Raw genomic sequence first — 23863 nt, forward strand, 5'->3', positions numbered from 1 at the left:
TTTGCCAGATGCATTTCCTTGTGAAAGGACAAATCTAAAGAAGGCTTGTGTTTTGTTCTTTCTCTCTCTCTCTCTTACAGGACTGCTTTCATTGAAGGAGTTCCTCTTTCTGTTTTCCATGAAACTGAGCTTGCTGCTCAGAGATGGAGCAAACAGACTGTAAACCCTATCAACCGCTCTCAAAATCCAAGCATGAAATGGATCTAGCATATACTAGTTCCTCTGATGAGAGTGAAGATGGAAGAAAACCAAGGCAGTCTTACAACTCCAGAGAAACTCTACATGAGTATAACCAGGAGTTGAGAATGAATTACAACAGCCAGAATAGGAAGAGAAAAGAAGTAGAAAAATCTACTCAAGGTATGTGGTTTTATTTTTGGGTTTTTATAACTAGCGTTATTTCTTATTAAGAACTTCTATGTACCTATGTTCCAGAATCAAATTTGCCAATATTAACTTCTCAATATCTTGTACTGCTTACATCAGCTTAGTAAATCTGTTTCATATGCCAATATAGCTGAGGTTGTAGGTTACAGGTGGTTTATTATTTTTTTTTACAAATTTAATATGAATAATTGATTTTTATATAACAATGTTCTGTCTATTCAGAGCATTAAAACTCATCTAATCTTACAAGCAACCCTTTACAGACTGAGAAATAAATGTATAATAATATAAATTTATAATAAGATGAAAATAAACAGCAAAGTGCTTTTCAAGTCTTTGATTATAAGGATAAAAATCTCCAACAAATATTTGGCTTTCAAAGCACTATAGAGAGGTTAAGGTGAGCACCAAAAAAGGGGGCCCAGAAAGTTTTGTAATAGGGTTGAAGTCCTGTATAACAAAGTTCTTCGAAAAAAAATAAGGGGATCAGAAATTTAGTAAAGCAGGTAATATGCTTGTATTGCAAGTGGCCAGAGTAAAATTCCTGAGCCATATATAGTCCCTCAAACACCTCCAAGCAAAATCCCTGAGCACAGTCAATAGTCAGCTTTGAGTACTACCAGGAATGACTCAAAAACCAAAACAAAGAATTAAAAGAAAAAATAAGGGTTGCTTGACATCCTTTTTTACTACAGCCATAATGTGGAAGATATTCAGATATTCTCTGAATTTGTCTTAGGGACTGAAAACAGTTTCTAGTAATTAGAAAACAGGTACATAGAAATAGATCTTAATATTTACTTTAGTTTTTATATAACTAATATTAGAAAATATTTTAGGCAGACATTATCCTAGTTACATTTTTGGTAAGTAGACCTCAATTTAAGCTTTCACTGAAGTAGTTCTGATTTTCTACATTAGTGGTACTCAGAGTCTGGACCCTGAAGTAGCAGCAGCAGTACTGACAATCTTTCTAGAATGAAAATTCTCAAGCTCCAGAAGCTTAGTGGTAGTGCTTACTCTGTTTTCAAAGCTTTCTAGGATTATTTTTATGTTTGCTTAAATTTGAAGATAAATGCTCAGGCCCTTTGAAATCATGTTTATTCATATAGCTGCAATGATTACATCTACTTAGGGGACTTCCCAATATTTATCTTAAGTCCCATTATCATTTGTGAACTCTAGTACAAAATTTCCAGTTATCTGTTGGGCATTTACAAATGAATGACCCACTGGCAATTTTAAATGTATCTGAAATGGAAGCTATTATAATAATACTCATAATATCATGCCTATATCTTAAACAGTAGTAATTGTTAATATTCCACTTCTCTTCCTTCATGTGCATGTATTTTCAATAGCTGCCTCTTTCAGTGGGTCTATCTTTGACGTTTCTAAAATCTATTTTCTCTTTTCCATCTTTATTTACATTGCGCTGTGTTACGTAGACTATTTTCCTTTCCTCTCTGATCTTCTTGGATCTTAATTTGTCTTATTTTAATCTCTTTGCCATGCTCTTATCTTTTCCTTGGAAAATGCCCTTCCCTGCTATTTCCTTCTGTCTTTATTAAACCATACCTCAAGGCCTACCCATCAACATCTTTGCCACAGAACCTTGTTGTAAAATTGTTCCATTACAATCACTACTTCATCATGTATGTGCTCTCCTATACTTTCAGGAGTCATCGTCTTTGTATATAACTTGGCTTTTTATGGTGCTTGCATATGATTTTATGGTTGTGTATATGGTGGTTGTAGATTATAGACTTAACAAAGAGATGATCATCATAATTCAATTTTTGAGGGTTCACATTATGCTACTTTGCTTTTACCTGAAATCTCCACAAATACTGATTTTTATTAAACAGACAGGAGATTTTTAACTTTTACACTAAAAGGTGAAGATAGCATTCAGCATTTGTTTTGCATCAAGCTGTCATAGAGACAGCAGTAGCCAGAATTGCTAGACTGGCACAACAAATCTTCCCCAGATGGTTCAATGTTCAGGCCCAGTGATGCAGCATTGCTTGGACAGGTCCTGTTAAGGATCACCCCCAACCAGCCTGACAGTGTTTGGTGACTTTCAGGATTTTTTAATGTACTTATATCCTAACACTTTAGATATAAATAATTTAAAGGAGAGTTTAGCATCTGTATTTGTCACATCACTCCTGATTCTACGTTAAAATGCTTTTGATTTACAGCTTATTGAATCTGATTTGTTAGGTGATTTACAGGGGGAGAGAAACACAAAATAATGCTCCATCTAAATTTTTTGCTTTACTGTTTCTGACTTATAAAAGGTTTTATAAGAATATAATAATTTAGGAAAGCAATGAAAAATTTTGTTGATGGGTTGCTATATTATAGTTTGCTTATAATGTGAGCACTATTGCTTTCATTTAAGGAACAATTTGCTGTCAAATTAAACCCACTTATTGGGCTTTTAATCTGCTTTTTAAATATAACCATGGAAAGGGCATTTAATACAAATTTTAAAACCCTCTCTTTTAATAAGAATCATAAAATTCTATTCAAATTATATTGATCCAAAATTTTAATGATTTATACTAACATTTAAATTGACATTAAAAGTTAACTATAGGGGCTAGAAAAATAGTACAGTGGGCAGGGAGCTTGCCTTGCACACAGCTGACTCAAATTCAATCCCTGGCAACCCATATGGTCCCCTGGATTCAATCTCTGGCAACCCATATGTTCCTCCGAGTCTTTCCAGAATTGATATAGAGTGTAAAGCCAGGAGTAAACCCTGACTACCGCCAGATGTAATCCAAAAACTGAAAGAACATGAATAGATAAATAAAAATTAAAAAATGAGTTAACTTACTGGCTTTTTTAATCCTGGAGGATAATACAAGAAATATATTCTGGACTTGCTGGAGGCTAAGACATAAACAAGATGAATGTATATAATAATTTATTTATTAAATTTAATGTTCAAAACAATGTAATGCTATATAACTGGGAGAAAAAATTGGAAGATGAACAAAAAAGAGGCATTTTGATCCACAGAACATGAGTTGAAGTACAGGGACATAAATGCCAACAACAAATATTAAACACACCAATAGAGTAATATAATTAATTTATTTAAACAAATTCACTTAAGGATAATTGCAAAAGGAGAAGTGTGAAATATCCCCCCCACACAATTATACAAATGATTGGAGAATCTGGTTTAGTTAAAAATTATTATAGTAGTATGAGACTGCAGAGTACAAATTCAAAATACCAGGACCAAAATGCACCAGATTCTCCACTTCGGTTTTTCTTTTTTACTTCATTTAAAGAAAATACATCATATAGTTGTTATAGTTGTCCATAATATATTTGTTTTCAGTAAGTGAGAGCAATGTGTTTTAAAAAATAGAAAGAAAACAAATGAAAAGGAAGAGAAGAAAAAGTTTCAAAAAGAAAGAAAAAAGAAAAAGTACAGTAGCAAGCACATTTGTGAAAATTGTATCTCTACTGAAGTCATGAATACAATAGCAGAAGATATATTAAGCTCTTGTTGGTAGCTGTTCATCCTGTTAAATTGGTGTGTTCTTATAGGGATGACAGCATCCAACAAATGAAGTCATCTAGGAATTTAAAGCATTATTACTGATTATTCAGCATTTAGGGGCATGTTCTCAACAGCCAGGCCTCCTGTAACTTTTAGTTCACCTCTTCCTCCTTCCCCTATGTCCTCCATCCATTACTTAGAAATCTCAATTTTGAAATCAAAGGTAAAATGATTTTATTTGCCATTGTTTAATTCTATTTTTTCCCTGTACATTACCCATCAGTGAGATTATCCAATATTCTTTTACCTCTAAATTATTTCACTTATCAGTTCTACCTCTTAATTACAATTTGCAGCTAACTGCATGGTATCTTCTTTGCTTATTGTCTTCCATAATGTATAGATACAGAATTTCTTTTTGAATTTATTTGTTTTTGAGCATTTTGGGTGTTTCTATATTTTGGCTATCCTACTGAGAGCTGCAGTGAACAAAGGCATGCAAGTATTTTTTAAAAAAAATAGCATTTTAAATCTTGGAATAGATGTAAAGAAGGTCATAATTGAGTTACATAGAAAAAAGTCATTAATAAAAATGAATCTACATTATTTTCCACAGAAACTCAGCCAGATTATATTCTCAGAGTGAAAGAAGGTTCATCCATTATTAATATTTTTTACACCTCATCACTGCCAGCACTGCTTATTTTTATTCTTTTTTAAATTTGAACACTGTGGTTACAACGTTCATAATAGTTTTTCACAGATTAAGTTGTTCGTGATTTAATTTCAGTAATTTAATATATAACAACCTTCACCAGTGCACACTTTCTGCAACCAATGTTTAGAGTTTCCTTGTCACCCTCCCCAATGTCCTCTCCCCTTCCTGTCTGTGGTGCATACCATTTTCTTTTCTCTAGCTATTTCTATTTTTTGCACTTCCTTTTTTCCTCGTACACACATTGGTTTGCAGTACAGTGCGTATTTCCTACCACCAATTTCCCAATTACCCCCCATCAGCTATCTATCATCTTCAGGGGCAAGGAATTTTATTTCTCTCTCTCTTTTCTTTTTTGAAACTGTGGTTTGCACTTTTGTTAATGAAAGAGTGCCAAGCATGTCACTTTATCCACCTTCAGAACCCACTTCTGATCCAGAGTGATCAGTTTCAACTATCATTTTCATAGTGGACCCTTCTCTACCCTAACTGAATTTAACTCTCTTTGTCATAATCTTTCTTCCTGATCCTCACCTCTATTGTCCCATGATATTATTAACATTCTGTCTTTTGTTTTCTTATCTATTAGCATTCTTTTTTATATATGTGATACTAAATGTGTGAAATAATATTTTATTGTCATTTTGATTTGCATTTATCTGACAACAAGTGACAATGAAGATTTTTTATTATCCTTGACTTACCATATATCATCTTTGTGGAAATATACATTCATCTCATATTCCTTTTTTTATAATGCTATTTTTGTGTTTTTAATGTTTCAGAGTGTTTTATTATATATTTGTTATTAGGCATTTATCTGATGGCTGATAATATAGATATTTTGCAAATTAAAAACAAGACTACAATTAATATAGTTAAATATTTTTAATGAAACCTAATTAAAATGATATATTTTAGCTGTAGGCCATATTTACTTTATCTGATAAAAATTAAGTTCGATGCAGTCCAAAGTAGGTTAAGATTTTGTTTTGTTTGATCTTTTCAAGTCTAGTCAAATTATCAAAGAATCTCTGAGGCCTATATACTAAATAGTTCTGTCTAGTATGTTTTCTTCAATGAATTTCATAGATTTTGGTATAATCTGAAAGTCTTTAATCCACTTCCAGTACCACACCAATTTGATTACCATTACTTTATAGTATGATTTAAAATCGGGCATTGTGATCTCTTTTTTCTCAGAAATTCTTTAACTATGGTTTTTAATGGCTTTATACAAATTTTAGAAGGATTTGCTCAAAAAGTATGTAAAGAATTACATCTATATGTATTTTACGGAGGCTTTACCTTGCAGTGCACAGAACTTACTCCTAAATCTGCACTCTGGAATTGCTCCTAGTGGGCTTGGGGAACTAAATATGGTGCCTGAGATCAAACATGGGTTGTCTACATGCAAAGCAAGCACATTACCTTATGTACTATCATCCAAGACCCAGCCATTATTATTTTGATGAGAATAGCATTAAATATGCATAGCATTTTGGGTAGGTTACTCATTTTTAAAATGTGAATTTTTCTAAGTTAATTCTTATATATTTTGTGTTTTTCAAAATACTTGTTCTTTTCTAGTTTGTTCTTCATAGAAACACAACAGAGTTGTGTATTGATATTGTAGTTTCTTCTTTGCTTCATTGGTATATAGTATCCAGGATTTTGTGTGTGGAATCTTTACGTATCTTTATACATAAGTAATATACTATGTATATTATCAAATATTCCTTATTTCTTGAAATTAGGTTTCTTAATTAAAATAAAATCCTTTATATTTATTTTTCTTGTCTGTCTGCTTTTGTAGGATTGTAAAAAGTATATAGAATAGTAGTAGGAAAAGTTGCCATACTTGCCTGTGACTGAACTCAGAGAAACTATTTTGTAATTTAAAATGATTTTGTCTGTATTTTTGTATACAGATATTACTATATTATTGTATATTCATATTATCCTTTTTGCTATATTTTTATCATGACTTGATATTCAGTATTGTCGAAAGTTATTTCTTTATAATTTAATCTGAACATGTGACATTCATATCGACTTTTGTTAATATCTGTTATTAAGTTGGCATGCATATATTAAACTATTTTTGCATCACTGGGATGAATTCTGTTTGAATATGATATTCTATCTTTTAGATAGATTTTTGGATTAGTTTTCCTAAGATTCTGAAGAGATTCTATTTGCATCAGTGTTAATTAAGTATTTCTGTTTGGAATTTACTTTTTATTAACATTTTTGCCTCCTTTTGATTTTAGTGCAATGCTAACTTTATAGAAACTGTTCTTAAGAAGTTTATTCTATCATTGAGGAGTATAGGTTAGCAGAAATTAGCGAGAGTTCATAGAGATCAATGGGGAACCCAGTGTATCTGACTTCAATTCATGGAATGAATTTTGAAAATACATTTAATTTTTCTTTAAAATTTGAGATTCTGTGGTTTGCAATAATGTTAATAATGTTTTATCATTATTGCATAATTCTAACACCATACCCATCATCAGTGTATCCACATTCCTCCACTAAAAACCCTGACACCTTTCCCTCAGAACCCCTTGAGATGACTTTTAATTACTTTTTCAATTTCCTTACTTGTGATTGTTCTTTTCAGGTTTCCTTCATCCTCTTGATTCAGTGTCGGGAGATGGTAAGATTTTTAAACTGCATCCAATTCTTCTAGATTTTCCAGCTTCATGGCTTAAAGATTTCTTATATTTTTTGTTTTATTTCTGAAGTATTTATCATCATTGCTTCCCTTTCATTTATGATCAAATTTATTTGAATTTTTTCTCTTTTTTCCCTCACATGTGTCTATCTAAACCATTATCAAACTTATAAGTCATTTCAATAAACAGCTTCTGGTTTCATTTATTCCTTAAATCATTCTCTAATTTTCTATATCATTAATTTTGGATCTCTTTTTTATTATTAACTTCTTCACATTTAGTTTCAGATTCTGCTGCTAATCTTTTTTAGTTTTTCTTTGCGTGGTTACATTATTTCTGTGTATTTTTTTGTTTGCTGATATAAATTGGTATTACTATGAACTTCCTATGTAATACTGCATTTTCTGTATATCAAAGATTTGACATATTTTATTTTCAACCTTATTACTATCAAAGAATCTTTTTATATCTTCTTGGAGTTCTTATTGACACAATAGTTTTTTTAAATGTATGTTGCTGAATTTCAAAACAGAGCTTTTTGTTTCTTTTTAAAAATAATTTATTTTATTAAGAAAGTTATTTACAAAGTTCTTCCTAATAAAGAACGTAAGATCACTTCCTTATACTAATTTCTATGGTGTAAGGTCCTTTTGGTACTTTACTTTCTCTTGCCCTGTATTTCTTTGTACTATGAATAGCTGAGATCATTTGGTACTTCTTCTTCTGACTTAAAGCACAACTGAGGACCAGTCTGGGGGTGAACAGGTCTGAGTCAATGATATTGTGAGCATTTAGAAAAGAGACAAAAATAAGAGAAGAAAATCATGGAGGCAAGGGCTTAGTAGCCTCGCAGACTGCTCACAGAGCTTCGACTATCCTCCATGCAAAAATTAATTGGTTAGAACAGTAAGCATCAGGAAAAGAACAACATGCTTTTATTCCAATGCATAAGTATCTTAATATATCCAGATAGACTTTTAAATATATGAGGACATTAATACATCAGGGCAAACATATTTGTAATGGACTTTCTCAAAGTAAGATTCTTCCAGAAGAAATAGAAATAAAGTAAATATAGTACCCTCCATCAGGGTTGTATTTAAACTTCGAGTTCCAGCAGTCTGTGTTTAAAGGTTATAAACTGCCCCACTCTGTCTTCTTTATCTTAAATTTTGCTCCTAACACTTCATGAAACATGATATCCTCAAGCTCTATCCAAGCTACATAGTATTCAATTTAGTATATAGATGTATAAATATATGTCTTCATTATCCATTCATTTGTCATTGAGTAGGTATGTGTATTCAATATCCTAAATATTATGCTAAGCATCTCAATGAATAATTGTATGCATGTGTCTTTTGGAATGAATTTTCTTTGGGTTTCATAACAAGTAGTAGACTCACTGGTTTGTATGGCAGGTCTAGTCTTACATCTCTGAGAAATATCGATAGTTTTATTTTTTAATTATTTTTCAAAATTGTTCATGATGGGGTTTTAATCATATAATGTATAACACCATTCACCAATGCACATTTCCAATCACCAATTTCTCCAATTTCCCTCCTATCCTCACCTGACCTCTTCCCTGCCTGCATTCATGGCAGGCATTTTTATTGTCTTTCTAGTTCTCTTCCATTATTTTTCCTTTTAGACACTGTTTTTCTAATACTTATCATCTTATACCCAGTTCTTGTCCAGAGCAATCGTTCAACTGTCATTGTCATAGTGACAATATCATAATGGTCCCTTCTCTGCCCTAAATGCACTCCCCTGCTATTTGTGACAAGCTTTCTACCATGGACTGGTCCTTCTGCTCATATATTCATTGTCTTTAGATATTGAACCAAAGAATATTCCCAACAGAAGTGGATAAAAGTTTCCTTTTTAACCACCAACATCAATTGTTTACAATTGGGGGGGCACACTTGGCTTCTGTGTTCAGAAATCACTCCTGGCAGGCTCGGGGACCATATATGGGATGCAAGGGATCGAACCCAGGTCTCTCCCAGGTCAGCCACATGCAAGGCAAACATCCTACTGCTGTGCTATCTCTCTGGTCCCAAGTGTTTAGGATTTTTATATGTGCCTTTCTTACTGATGTAGATGATATCTCATGTCATCTTGATTTGGGTTTCCCTGATTTGATTTCTTTTTATGGCTAATTTCTACCTTCATTATATTATTATATAAATACTTATAATTTTATTTTTGTGACTTTATAATATTTAAGTTGTGCCCCACTCTAGGCCTATTTGGAAGAATGTTCCATTTACACCAGAGAAGATCATTTATTTGCTTATTTCCGGTGGTTTTTGGTCTACTAATGTCTATTATCCTTTTATTCCAATTTGTCATTTAAGGGACTTGTCCCTTGTTGATGTTCTATGATTCATCGGTTCAATAAAATGGTAATGGCATGTTAGCATCTTGCACTTTTATTTTGTTGCCACCAATGTATTTCCTCAGATGTATAAGCAATTGCTTAATAAACTTGGCGACCCTTGCACTGGATACATATGTATTGATGAGTTAAATTCTTTTGATCTTTTGGTCCATTATCCAGCATATTATTATTGTTCTTATCTCAGTACTTTCTTTACTTTGATTGCCCTTAGATTCAGTACCAATATGGGAATCTGATTTTTGTGTGTTTCTTAGTGTCCTATTAACCTTATAATTGTTTTCCAACCTTTTACACTGGGCACCTCTTTATTGTGAGAGTTCGAGTGTGTCTCTTGTTAGATGCATTATATTGAATTTTGTTTCCTGATCCATACACATTTTATGACCTTTAATAGGAGCGTCCAGTATTTTTTACTCTAAGAGAAATTATTTATATGAAGTAATCTATTTGTCCTTTATCCAAGAGGAGTTTTGTTGTTTTGTTATTGGGCATTTGGTACTTATACGAGACTATTCAATATTCTCTATCCAAGCTGGATTCAAAGCCCATAGCTATTATTTGGTTGAGAAAAGTTTTATCATGTCTTCAAATCAGAATGACAACCTGGGACTTTAAAAGATTCATGGCCTAATATCCTTTTATTTTCTTTAAAAAAATGTAAACCTTTCAGATTTACTAAGTTGTTCATAGCTGAGTTTTTAGGGGCTGGAACTATCACAAAGTGGGTATGTCCTTTGTTTTGCACTTGGTAAACAGGGGTTTGATCCCCAGTATCCCATATGGTCCCTGAACCTCCCAGGAGTGACTTCTGAGCACAGTCCAGGAGTAAGACTTGAGCGCTGCCAGGTGTGACCCAAAATCAAACAAAAAAAAAACAGCATAGCTGTGTTTTTATACATACAATATTTCAGGACCAATCTAACTATCATTATCAACCTTCTTCCACCAACTTTTCCAGAATTTATTTCATGCCATCACCATCCTCTCCAGCCTGCCAGTATAACGGGATTTTTTTTATGTTTTGTGTAGATAACCATTGTATTTTGTATATATTAGATATTAATCCTTTATCTTATGTATTTAGTGAAAATATTTTCTCCCACTTTAGCCCATGTTTCTTTTGCCATACAGAAATGTAGTCTCATTTATTCAGATTTGTTTTTATAGTCCTTGATTTTGGTATCAGATCATTTTAAACTCCTTTGAGGTCTAAGTATCGGAGTGTTTTGCCTATATTTTCCTCAATGTGCTTTATGGATTCGGGTCTGATTTCAAAGTTTTGATGCACTATGAATCAACTTTTGTGTAAGATGTGAGATATAGATCAATCTTTGTTTTCTTCTTTTTTGGAGGGGCATACCTTGTGGTCTTTAGGAATTACTTCTGGCTCTGCTCTCAGAAATCACTATAGTAGGCTCAGGGGACCATATGGGATGCCAGAGAATCAAACTAGGTTGGCTGCATGCAAGGCAAATGCCCTCCCTACCTTCTGTGTTATCAATTTGGTCCCAATCTTTATTTTCTTATATGTGATTATCCAATTGTCCAAGCACTATTTGGTGAAGAAGCTGTTTTTATTACATTTCATGTTCTTGGCTCTTTTGTCAAAAAATTAACATCATATATTTTGGGGGTTGTGACTGGATATTCTATTCTGACCCATTCTTCTGAATGTCTTCCTTTGTTCCAGCACCATGCTGTTTTGATCACTATGGCTTTGCAGTAGAGATTCAAGTTAGATAATGAGATGCCTCCCAGTTTCTTGTTTTTCAGTAAGGTTTTGACAATCCTGTGTATTTCATGATTCCACACAAACTTTATAATTGACTGTTCTAAGCCTTGAAGAATGTTGTGTTTGGAATGAGTTTGGATAGGGATTAGGTAAGATAGTCAATTTTATGTATGGCATTGATTCTTCAAGTATATGAGCATGGGATGTTTTTTCAATTTCCTTGGATCTTCAATTTCCTTATTAAATTTTTTGAAGTTTTCATGGTGTACATATGTCACCTCTTTTGTTAATTTCTATCTTTTTGATGGCTTTTGACACAATTTTAAATGGGATAGACACTTTGATCTCTTTCTCCTGAGTCATTATTTTTATAAAGGAATAAAACTAATTTTTGTCTTTTGACTTTGTAGTGAGCTAGTTTGCTATATTAGTTGACTATCCTTTTAATCCAGTACTACATGTAAATCATTTCATCCTCTTCTTATATATAGTTTTTTTTGTTAAATCTTTCCCTAATCGTAATGTTTTCTTTCAACTTGGATATTAGGTTTGACTTCTCTTTAGATGCCTTAAGGTGTCCATCTCTGGGTTTTTATGTTTTGCTTATGGTGAGTCTCAGTGTTTTCTCTTTGGGTTTATTTTAACTGGAACTATTTCTGCTTCCTGTAACAATCTCCCTCTACAAATTTCGTAAGTTCTCAGCTGCTGCTTCAACCAGCCATCCGCACATTTCCCTCTTGTCTATTCTTCTGGGATAACTCTGATTCTGAAGTTGTTTCTCCTAATATTCTCCTAATATTGGAAATAATATTTCTTAAATGAACTTCATTGCTTTTAATATATTTTCTGTTCTTCGCTTGGTAAAAGTGTATACTTTTTTTTATTTGGTTTTTCAGGCCACACCCGTTTGATGCTCAAGGATTACTCCTGGCTAAGCACTCAGAAATTGCCCCTGGCTTGGGGGGACCATATGGGACGCCAGGGGATAGAACCGCGGTAGCGATCTTTCCTTGGCTAGTGCTTGCAAGGCAGACACCTTACCTCTAGCGCCACCTCGCTGGCCCCAAAAGTTTATACTTTATCTTCGTGGACAAGATTCTAATTTAAGCTTCTTCCATTCCTAAACTGAGACTTGCTACTATATTCTTTAACACTTTTATTTCTACTTGAATGAGTTGCTACATTTTTTCCATCATATTCTTTTTAGTTTATTAATTCTCTGTTCAATTTTATTCCAGATCATTACACTTTGAGGGGATGGTTGTTCTAAAGTCTTCAGTGTTAGAGATTTGGTTTAGTGATGGTTTGCCTAGACTTCTGTCACAGTGTGTTGATGTGGCTGAATTCCTTAGTTGTGTCATTGATCCTCATATTTGTTTCACCTATGGGGTCATTTACCATTTCAATGTGTATCTATCTAGCTGTATTTTCAGAATGTGGCACCAGCTACTGAAGACTTCAGGGGCACCACTTGCCTGAAACTTATCTTTCTTTATAATGTCATGAGGAGAGAATATAAACTGAGGGTGGTTGATCTGTTTGAATGTTAACTGGTTTGTGAAATGCCTCTTTCTATGTTGTTGTAGGTATATTGTCAGTCCGGAAATTTGGGTCTCCAGGGTGGCAAGAAAGCTGGATTTAGCTGCCAGAAAGTGATGTTAGGCCATGTTCTATTGGTTGTTCCTCACAGTGTGTCCTGTAAATAGGGAATTCAGCTCTGTGAGGTGCCTAGGGGGATAGTAGGCTCTATCAGCTGCTTCTTGGACTGTAGTCAGTGGTGAGGGATTTTTGTTTCTCTCACTTTTAAGTTATTTTTTTCACATAATTGGTAAAGGTATGGTATGCCTTTTTCCACTAGATCATTCTAATCTTTCTTCATTCAGCTAAAGACTAGGGTAAACTATTATAAAATGATTTTTCTTTATAACTGGTAAATGAACATTTTTCTTATAATAATTGTTTTTAGTTTCTAATTTGTTTTGAGGTATGTATCGTGCCCAATAATTCTGCTCTACAGGGAGAAATGGATAAAGAGAAACAGAGAGAGAGAAGCAAAATGTCTGTCCCAGAGGCAGACCCAGGAGCATGGATGGGAGCTAAGAGGGCATCAGGAAGGGTGAGAGGGAAACTGTTGATATTAATGGTGGGAAATGTGAAGGTTGTTGTATATTGTATGACTGTAACTCAATCATGAACAACTTTATCTGTGAAAAAAACTGTAGTATAAACAACCACGTAACCACAGACTTTAAATAATAATATTGCTCTAAAATTTGTGTTTATAGAATATACACTATATATATGGTATTATGGTTTTGAATAGTGAATTATGGTAATTGAACATAAATAACTTGTCCTAGTGTTTTATGAATTTAAATAAAAATGCACTTTGTGACAATTTGTCCTAAACTCTAATCATTTTATATAATCAGTACAGTAAGCTAATCAGCTTCATATTTTGTCTCTGTGTAGTGATGAAACTGAAATTGGAGACAAAGGAAGTTTGTTTTCTAAGATGCCATCTTACCTTTATTGTAATAGTGTATTATTACTCAGTAAGCTTTTAATATCACTTCCCATGTATGAATCATAACCCAGAGATATAAATGCTAGTTTATGCTTAAAGGGAACTCATAAAACGGTGGATTGACATTAAACAATCACTAAAATTAAGTGTACTAAATAATTTCTGAATATCAATGCAGAGATGTAGAAATACAAAGAGAAAGCAAGGTCCATAGAAAGATATTTAATCTAGGTGTTAAAATGTGAATTCAAGATTTATTAGGAATGCACTTGGCAAGAGTAGATATGAAAAGTATACAATTATAAAGCTATGAAATCATTGGTGATATTACAAATTAGAACATAGTTTAGTGTACATTTCAAGTCAAATCATGAGAAGAGTAATATGATCAATTTAGGAGTCAAAAAATTATTTCTTTTAAGCATTAAGCCCTAAAATGGTTTTAAACATTTAGAATTTTATGTTATAATATTTGTAATGAGAAATATAGAAGCTAAGTGTAGCTATATAAGCAACAATGGAGGAGATTGAATGCAGTTGGGAATAATTTAATTCAGAGAAGTCAATAAATTAACTCATGCTAAGTGTGGAATGTAAACTGTATCAGTGTAGATAAAGAGACATATTCAAGATATGTTAGTGTAGGAGACTTGATGAACACAACTGATTGCCATGGCAGAAATGATTTAATAGAAAATAACTGAAATTGCATGTCTAGAAACTGAGAGAATGGTGATTCCCTCATGAAGAGAAGGAATATAAAAAAGATTGGTTTTGAATGCAAAGTATAAGTTTCATTTTGGACAGGTTAATTATATGAAACATAGATGACATTCAGGTGAATCTACCCATAAGACAATTGTAAACATGGATCTAGAATTCAGAGAAGACTATTATTATTGCTCAAAAATATTTGTATTCATTAATTTCTTATAGGAAGAGTTTCTTAAGGATACATTAAAATATCAAGAAGAATATGTTCAAGGAGAATAGTAAAAAGATTTAGGACAATACTTACCTGGCAGGGGCAATTCCATGATCAGGAAGGTGGATTCCACAGGGTGAGACTCGCCCATTGCACTCGGGGCGTGCCGAGATTAAAAAAAAAAAAAGGTTTAGGAGAGAAATATGAATTCACTAATCTATGAATTTATGAAAATGTCTTTTCATTTGGGGAATGTTTTACATAATCAGCTGTGCTCAGGGCTTATTCCTTGAAACTTATGGATAACTTTCAGTGAATAGGTTGTGTGGAGTATAGAACTTAGGTCAACGCCTTGTACACTATATATCTCCACCTCATAAACTTGTTTTGAAACAATTTAATGTTTTGCTGTTATGTAAAATGAAGAAGAATCCTTCAGGATGTGAAAAACTGGAAACCTAAGATTTTTCTGTCATGAAATCACTTCATTAGAAACACCTAAAAGTGAAAATAGGTGCCTCTTTGGAAGCACAATGAATTATTATTACACATTGGTAAAATTATACCTTCCTATTTTTATTTTAGTTAGGTATGGGATCATCTCTTATTTTATTTCATATATTAATATCTGTGAGTGGATTAAAATGTTTTTGATTTCCACAAATATGTGTCAGTGATAGATTTTAAGATCTTAATTAAGATATTTTTAAAGAACATACTGTGTCATTCAAATCAGTGCTTGTTTTGGTGAAATATTACTAAGAAGAAATGCTTAATTCTATCTGATCGTATCTTCATATTATTTTCTTTATGAAGAAATATATTCTCCCAGTAAAATATACACACAAAGAACTAGAATCTAAAATTAATTTCTTAATTGATATTCTCTTTTAAATTTAGGTATGCACTGGTTCAATATTATTCTTCTCAGTTATTTACAATATAAATCAATGAACCATAGGAAAGCATATTTTATATGATTTTTGGTAGAGCAAGACTTTCTGGAGGCACAAGAACAAGCATTGTGCAGAAGCACTCTCACTACCAATAGAGACCTCACTTAAAATGGAGAACATAATTGAAGACAAGTGAAAATATAAGAATATGAATAAATATAAATCAAGAATACTAATTCTATCTAAGAAGTTCTCTATGCTTTTACAGTAGATAAATTTGCTTTGAAGTGAACATTTTGCTATAAGGTAATGATGAATGAAAATAATTCAATGAATGAATGATGAATGAAAATAATTTGGGGTATGGTAAAGACCTACCTCAAATTCCACATGACCATACACTACAAAGATTATAAATAGGACACACATGTTTCATTTATTCCTTTTTTAATCTCATTAAATTATGGTTTTTGTTTTTTAATTTTGCTTTATTTTAGATTTGATTAGTATTTTTCCTTTTCTATGTTGACAGCCTAAGTATATATCTCAAATTATCGCCATCTGGTGGGAAAAAAAAACTCAAGCTACAATTTTTATTTACAAAGAATAGTTGTTAGCAAAACTTACCATTATTCATTCAAGAACCCATCCATCCATCCATTCCCCCACCATCGATCTATCTATCCCTCTGTCTATCCACCCACCCACCCACATTTTTGTTTGCATATTTATGAATTAAACATTTTTTTATTGTCAACTTATTTCCAGTTACTGCGCTTGGCAGAAGCAGTTTATCTTAAAGCAAGAGCATGCAAATGACTACTATTCTCTCTTGCCCTAAACTAATAAATCACTTCATCCCAGTTGAAAGGGAATTACCACTTTGGTATCTAAAGAGCAAAAAGAAAGCTGTTTTGAAAATTGGGATTTCTAAAATTTATTTCTAATACTAAGTTATAATCTACATTATTGCTTATTAATTAAAGTGTTTGGGTATAGATCAGACAAAATGCTTGAAGCACTGTAAGTCTTTCTTCTTGGCCCCATCATAACTAGTCCCAGTTGCAACATCACTGGGATCAAGAATTGAACCATCTTGCCCTGTTAGATAAATAACAGCACCCAGAATCCCTGAGCACTGCTCAGGTCTTTAGAAAATCTGGAAAGAATTTTAATGTCAAGATTTGTATTTGTGGCATAAATGTCAAAGATTTTAATAGCATTAGATCACATCTAATGAATTTTCTGTTCTGAACAAATTTCTAGTTGTCACAATTTTTAACATAAAAGTCTAGGCAATAGAAATCTTCCTAAGGGGGCTGGAGAGATAACACAGCGGTAAGGCATGCTTTGTATGAGGCCAACCTGGGACGGACCTGACTCAATTCCTGGCGTCCATGTGGTCCCCGGAGCTTTCCAGGAGCAATTTCTGAGCACAGAGCCAGAAGTAACCCCTGAACAATGCAGGGTGTGGCCCAAAAAACAATCAATCAATAAATAGATAAACTACTGAAAAACACACCGGAAATCTTCCTAGGGATGAAGCGATTGCACAGTGTTTAAGGTTTTTACCTCGCATGCAGCAGAACTAAATTTGATCCCTGGCATTCCATATGGCTTGCAGAGACTATCAGGAGTAACCAGGTGTGGCCCAAAATCACAAAAAAAACTTCCTGAAATAATTGAGACTATAAGAGAAAACTAAGTGTATTAGCAATAGCTCCAATTGTCTCATGTCTTTTAGCTAATGTAGGTTTTCGTGTAATTTATTCAATAAATATTTATATCGTATCTAAAACAGTGATGAAATGTTTATAGTACTTAGCCTATCATTTAATCTATGAGTCCCTTAAAAGACACCCATAATCATGTCATGGTGCTTTTTTCTCATTGAACCCAAATACTGCCTGAATTCCTCATCAACAAAGCATTTTATGCAAGCTTTGTCAATTAAAATTGGCAAAAGAAATGAAACCATTTCCTATTTGTGGGTGCTAATCTCTGCCAAGTTCTGTGTTTGACTCTGAATATATGTATATGAATATATATGAATATATATGATTAAGAAGCAGTCATTGCCCTCAAACAATTCAGAGTAGTTGAGAAAGCATTTATGGTCAAGCTATAGTGTACAATATGATTGATGTTCCAATAAGGATCTAGGGAAAAGACTATGTATTCTAGAAGCTGAAACCATAGACTCTTTGGCAATTGATGACATAAGTTATTAAAGATTGATTATTATTGTTATAGTGATAACAGTAATTATAAAATGAAAAATATAGCATTTCCTAAACAAGAGAGATGGGAATAAGTCACTTGGTTTTGATGAGATTATTTAGCACTTTGATGCCAATTATGCAATTTGTGTTAATTAAACTACATCTGAGGGTGAGCCACTAGTGGTATGCACTGTCATCAATATATTAATCTTCCCAATAATGCTAAGAATGGAGTGATTTATTACCCCCATTTTAAAGATGAATAAAGTGAGCCACGGTGATGCTAATTATTTTGCCCAATATTAAAAGTCCTTAGAAATAGAGCTGGGACTGGAATTAGGCAGTCTTACATTAGAATGCATAGCTGTGTTTATGGTGATGAAGACAATTCCAAGTATAGATTTCAGTTAAATGAAATGGTATTACTCTGTGTGTGTATTTATTTGGAGTCATTTATAAATAATGGAAACATAAACCATCTAGTGATGATAAATATAGGTTAATAAAGAGAGCTGTACATGAAATCCTGAAAAACACCTAATTTTAAAATAATGGACATAGGTGGTTTGGAAATATTGAAAATGAATCAAGATAAAGATATATCACATAACAAAGACAGTCGGTTAGAATAAATATTGCAAAAATTCAATCAGTTACATACATTAGAAAAAATACCGCTGCTGAATTTAGACCAGAGAGAGATTCTCCATGTAGTTAAATGGAGGCATTAAAAAAGTCCTAATAGCAAGACTGCTCCTCAGATCAATTAAATCAGGATTTCTAGGAGTGAGACATGCCATTTTATTTTTTTATAGTTTCTTTAAGCATCGTGGTTACAGAAATGTTTGTAGTTGGGTTTTAGTCACTGACTGTTCTCCACCCTTTACCAGTACAACTTTCCTGCCACAAGAGCCTCCCATTTTCCTCCCATCACCCCTGCCTATTTCTGAGACAAACATTCTTTCTCTCTCTCTCTCTCTCTCTCTCTCTCTCTCTCTCTCTCTCTCTCTCTCTCTCTCCCCTCTCTCTCTCACACTAATATTGTCATGGCAGTTGTTAGTGCATTAACATGCACCACTCTTTGTGGCAAGCTTCATACCATTGTCTGGTCCTGACAGCCCTCGTCTTTATTGTCTTTGGGTATCATTGCCATACTGTCTTTTATTTTTCTTATATCCCAGAGATGAGTGAGACTATTCTTTTTCTACCCCTTTCCCTCTGACTCAGCATAATAATCACCAGGTTCATCCATGCAAAGACAAATTTCATAACTTCATTTTTCCTAACAGCTGCAAAGTATTCCACCGTGTACATATAACAGTTTTTTAGCGACTCATCACTTGGGTTGTTTCCAGATTTGGGCTATTGTAAATACTGCTGCAATAAACATAGGAGTGCAAAGGGAATTTTTGTATTGTGTTTTTGTGTTTCTAGGGATTAGCACTAGGAGTGGTAATGCTGCATCATAAGGACCTCAATTTTCATGTTTTTGAAGCATATGCATATTATTTTCCATAAAGGCTGGACTAGACCGCATTCCCACAGGCAGGGAATGAGAGTTCCTTTCTCTCTGCATCCATGTCAGCACTGATTGTTGTTCTTTGTGGTGTGTGCCAGTGTTTGTGGTGTGCGATGATGCCTCATTGTTGCTTAGATTTGTGACTCCCTGATGATTAGTGATGTGGAGTAATTTTCTTGTGTCTTTCGGCCATCTGTATTTCTTCTTTGAGGAAATGTATGCTCATTTCTTCTCTCCATTTTTGATGTGGTTAGATGTTTTTTTCTCTTTGAGTACTGTCAATAACTTGTATATCTTAGATATTAGTCCCTTATCAGATGGGTATTGGGAAAATAGTTTCTTCCATTCTGTGAGTGACCTTTTTACCCCATTTGCTGTTTCGTATGATGAAATCCCATTTTTGATCTCTGCTTCCACTTGTTTAAACAGTGGTGTTTCTTCCTTGAAGATGAATTTAGTTTCAACACCATGGAACATTTTGCTGACATTTTCTTTTATTTACCTTATAGTTTCAGGTCTTATATCAAGGTATTTAATCCATTTCGATTTGACTTTTGTCTCTGGTGTTAAGGAGACATCAGAGTTCACTTTTTTTGCATTTAATCATTATGACATGTAGAAAAAAATAATAAATGACACACCATTTCAAAAATTTCAATATTCCAATAGTCATTTAAAATTATCAGAGGGTATGTTCTCTTCCAAAATAGTTGTTTACTTCCTAGTGTTACTAGTTTTTTTGGATGAAGAAAGGATCTGATCATCTGCTGAAAACAGGGAATAAGTAAATAACATCAGAAGAGCACAGAGAAAGGTTTTCCACTAAGCTAAGAAATTTTGGCTCATACCTGAAACTCAAATTATGGTCTACAGGTGTAGGTGTGAAAAGTTTAATTACAATGAATATTACTGAATACGGTCAGATGCTCTGATGAGTAAACTTATGTAAAAGTTTTGATTTAGTATTTATCACAATTCTAATATGCAGAAATACAATCATTATCCTTAATTTATAGTTAACCAGAATGAATAAGTACCAGAGACCAAATTTTGTAAAATATGACTCTAAACTGTAGTTCATATTCCATCAGGTGTACCTCAGTGTGTACATAATGTCCATCTCTGCTACAATGCTTACTATTTATTACCATTGGTAAAAGTGACTCACAAACAACACTGAGTGCAAGACTGAAGTTGGAAATGATCTATTTGGAAAAATATTAAAAGGATGTACTTTGATTAAAGTTTTTTTGTGAAAATGGAACTCAAGACTGTCTCACATACTTAAAGGGCTCTTTCCACAAATCAAATAAAATCTTACCATTTGTCTGAAATATGTTATTTATCTCCCTTTGATCAATGTAATAATGGCTTTTATAGTCACTACTAAATATTTTGAGAATATGTTCAAACCCGAATCCGCTCACAAAAACATACACATATAGGCAATGCTTATCATACATTTCAAAGATATCAGCAATCCATAAACCAAGTTTGAAAATTATAATTTCTTTTTTTTGTTTTTGTTTTTGTTTTGGGTCACACCTGGCAGCACTCTGGGGTTACTCCTGGCTTTATGTTCAGAAATCACTCCTGGCAGGCGTGGGGGACCATATGGGATGTCAGGATTCGAACCACGACCTTCTGCATGCAAGGCAAATGCCCTACATCCATGCTATCTCTCCGGCACATTTATTTTTATTTTTTAGTTAAATTTGGTTCCTAGGTTTTATTTATTTATTTATTTATTTATTTATTTATTTATTTATTTATTTATTTATATGTTTATCTGCTTTTTCGGCCACACCCAATGTCGCTCAGGGGTTACTCCTGGCTATGTGTTCAGAAATCGCACCTGGCTTGGGGGATGGAGCACAAGGAAGACAGATTCCTAATGGCCTGCGCCAACACTCAGGTCACTTAGTTTTTATTAATGAAAATTAAAAAATGACTTATACTAAATGGCTAAGACACAAAATAAGATCGGATTAACTGGCATTCCATATTAATACACAATGTTTTTGCTTTTTAAAAAATAAAACTATTATTTCATTTATTTTTCATTTTGGGGCAATAGTTTGAAGTGCTTAGGATTAGCATATGGTTGTATACCCAGGGATAACACCTGGAAGTGTTCAGCGAACCATAGTAGGTTTCAGGGATGGAACCTATTTTTATCCCATGCAAGGCAAGCACCATGCCCTCTATGACAATATTGTTTTGTTTTGTTTTGTTTTTTGGTTTCGGGTCACACCCCGGTAACTCTCAGGCTATGTGCTCAGAAATCGCTCCTGGATCAGGGATGCCAGGGATTGAACTCAGGTCTGTCCTGAGTCTGCTACATGCAAGGCAAATGCCCTACCACTGCGCTATTGCTCTGGTCCTCTCTAAGACAATTTAGATACAACAAATTTTCTCCTGCACTAACAGTAGAATCTCTAAGAAGTAACTGAAGGGGAGGGAAACATCAAAGTAATAAACTTCACTTCTGAGTTCACCTTCACCTGGCATTATATGCCCTTGATTGAATATCATCAGCTAGAAATTGTTCCATTTAGTGCTAAATCTAGGCAAGATCTCTATTATGTTTCAAACAAGGGAACCAATATTTCCTTGAATACACACATTATGTCACAACTATTCATAAAATGATTTTTTAAGTGATGATGATTATGTGTAAAGAAATATATGTTGTATAGTTTGGAATCTGGTTTTGGAGAAAGAAAGAAATTCAGGTAGGTGAAACGTGAATTATTTACAATAATTGATGTACAAACTATTGTTGCCTTTGAGTGTCCTCTAAACTGTACGATTTTTGCAAAATTTTTCTTCTTTCCTTTAGCTATGAATATAAATAGACATCTCTGTCACCATTTGTCTCTTCCTCAATAACTATATATTTCTAAATAATAGGATCAATTTAGGATAAACTTAATGTGAAAGTTTTTCTTCATTCTTAAACTCTCTTTATGACATGGTAGTCAAAAATTACATATGATAAAAGTATGTTTTTAACATGACCATTTCTCTCTAGTTCATGGACATTCTTTACCCAGGAATAACTAGGTTCTTTGTTAAAATTTTTTTGCCTTGCTGTATCTGAGGCTACCTGACCTTTTATTCGAGTCTGAAAATATCTCTTGCTACTCCACACTCATTGAATTTCTTCAGCCTATGCTTGAGTCCATTTCATTACATTTAACCCTTAAATGTTTCTTAATAAACTGGAATAAAATTTATGACATATTATGGAAAATTATTCTGCTCTTACCTTCAAAATAACACTTGGTATTGTGTGTTTCTTTGAAGATATACATAATTTTTTAATTCCAGGAAGAAAATTGAGATTTATTGTCTAAGTGTCACATAAATGATTATGGCCTGGGAAACCAAATAACTGGTTTCTTTTAGAACATAATTTGGTTCCTCTTGCTTTAGATACAGGGCAGGATCAAAAAGAGTACATAATCTGGGATTGTGAAGACTGGGGGAGGGGGAACTTATATTTTTACTTTGAATGCTTTAGGCTCTATTTATTTTATGGATAGCACAGAGCCAGACAAAGGAAAGCTAAATAATTTGAATGACAAATATCATAGATGTCATGGCTGAAGCAGTCTGGTAAAGAGAAAGATGATGAAAGGGAGGCTGGTAAAATCAGAAAGACAGTTGAAATATTTAAAACAGTAAGTGAATGGTGAATGGTGCATAGGTTTGCTTCAGTGGATTAAAAGGGAGACTTCAGCATCTTGAAGAGTTTTAGTTCATAAAGGTTGATTGAGGCGATATTGGTGTAACATGTTATTCCTTTTATTACAAAGCTTTGAGCAGGGTTCAGAACTGCAATTTCAAAACGTAGCTTTTATTCATACGAGCAGTCAAAAGCGGTTTTAAATATCTGCAAAAGCATGACTATGTAGTATGCCAGCATGTCCTGTCAAGAAATTGTCCTGTCAGAAATCGTTATTCTGCCTTTTTGGTCATCTGTGATGCAAAACTAGCTTCATATACAAATAAGTTGTATTTATTTTCAGCACTTTCCTTCTCATTAAAATTCTGAAAGGGTCTAGAGGTGACAGAATATAAATCTCAATTCCCCTGGAACCTAGAAAATAGTCTTATTTGAAGCCTGTATACCAAAAGCTAAGGATTCTGCTGTCCTGTCAGTATAAACTAAGCCATATGCAGTGCTATTTTGGTGCCAATCATTTCTGTAACACATGAAGTATTTAATTTTATAACTCTTGAGGCTTTTACTGTGTTTGAGCAAATGACCTTTTGTGTCTTTTATCATATAAAAAACAAGTTAGAAATGGGCTCAAAGGC

The 23863-nt window shown here is 33.3% G+C and overlaps 1 protein-coding gene across 1 annotated transcript in view; it reads left to right on the top strand.

Moving 5' to 3' along the window:
- The first annotated feature begins 288 nt into the window (after positions 1–288).
- TENM1 (teneurin transmembrane protein 1) overlaps positions 289–23863 on the top strand; it is an 817501-nt gene continuing 793926 nt past the window's right edge. Inside the window, exons 1-2 of the mRNA XM_049767088.1 lie at positions 289–360; positions 7255–7290. Coding sequence (XP_049623045.1) covers positions 306–360; positions 7255–7290 — 91 coding nt within the window. The 5' untranslated portion in view covers positions 289–305. The remainder of the gene's footprint in view (positions 361–7254; positions 7291–23863) is intronic.

Source organism: Suncus etruscus, chromosome X, assembly GCF_024139225.1.
Source record: "Suncus etruscus isolate mSunEtr1 chromosome X, mSunEtr1.pri.cur, whole genome shotgun sequence".
In the NCBI taxonomy this organism is placed as follows: domain Eukaryota; kingdom Metazoa; phylum Chordata; class Mammalia; order Eulipotyphla; family Soricidae; genus Suncus; species Suncus etruscus.